The sequence below is a fragment of the Propithecus coquereli genome, unplaced genomic scaffold (genome assembly GCF_000956105.1).
Source record: "Propithecus coquereli isolate 6110/MARCELLA unplaced genomic scaffold, Pcoq_1.0 Scaffold472, whole genome shotgun sequence".
In the NCBI taxonomy this organism is placed as follows: domain Eukaryota; kingdom Metazoa; phylum Chordata; class Mammalia; order Primates; family Indriidae; genus Propithecus; species Propithecus coquereli.
The window spans coordinates 772,201-772,785 of NW_012150530.1; the positions used below are offsets into that span (position 1 = coordinate 772,201).

General features: G+C 31.5%; 1 protein-coding gene across 1 annotated transcript in view; it reads left to right on the forward strand.

Moving 5' to 3' along the window:
- SI (sucrase-isomaltase (alpha-glucosidase)) overlaps nt 1-585 on the forward strand; it is a gene marked incomplete at its 3' end in the record, with an annotated part of 88,057 nt that overhangs the window by 15,068 nt on the left and 72,404 nt on the right. The window contains exon 3 of the mRNA XM_012655338.1: nt 264-435. Within this exon, the coding sequence (XP_012510792.1) occupies nt 264-435 (172 nt within the window). The remainder of the gene's footprint in view (nt 1-263; nt 436-585) is intronic.

Sequence of the window (585 nt, forward strand, 5' to 3'; positions counted from 1 at the left end):
TAATGGTAGTTAGACTTTAAGGTTCTAATGAAGCTTAGAGGAGAGAATGCATATGAAAGGTATTGGCGATGATGAAGCAAATTGTACTGATAAAATTAACAAGTTCTGATAATGGGATCATTTCCGTGTTTCTTAAAAAGTGACCACATATAAAGACTGACATTTTTAAAATGAAATATTCTGAATGATGTTAATATAAACTTATATGGTAGAATATTTTATATATGTCTATAGATCATTTATGAATTTATTTTATGGTGTAGGTTTGACACCAGCGTTGGCCCCCTGGTGTACTCTGACCAGTATTTACAGATCTCCACCAGACTTCCCAGTGAATATATTTATGGCATTGGGGAACATATTCATAAGAGATTTCGTCATGATTTATACTGGAAAACATGGCCAATCTTTACTCGAGATCAACTTCCTGGTGATGTAAGGAACTATTTTTCTTGTTATAAATAAAATCAGTATGTTGGAGCAGATAATAGTTTTAGCTTATTTGAAACCATCATTTAGTTGAAATTATCAATTAAACTATTTGAATGTCAGTGATACATAATCTAGAAGCTTGTTTATCTTAGG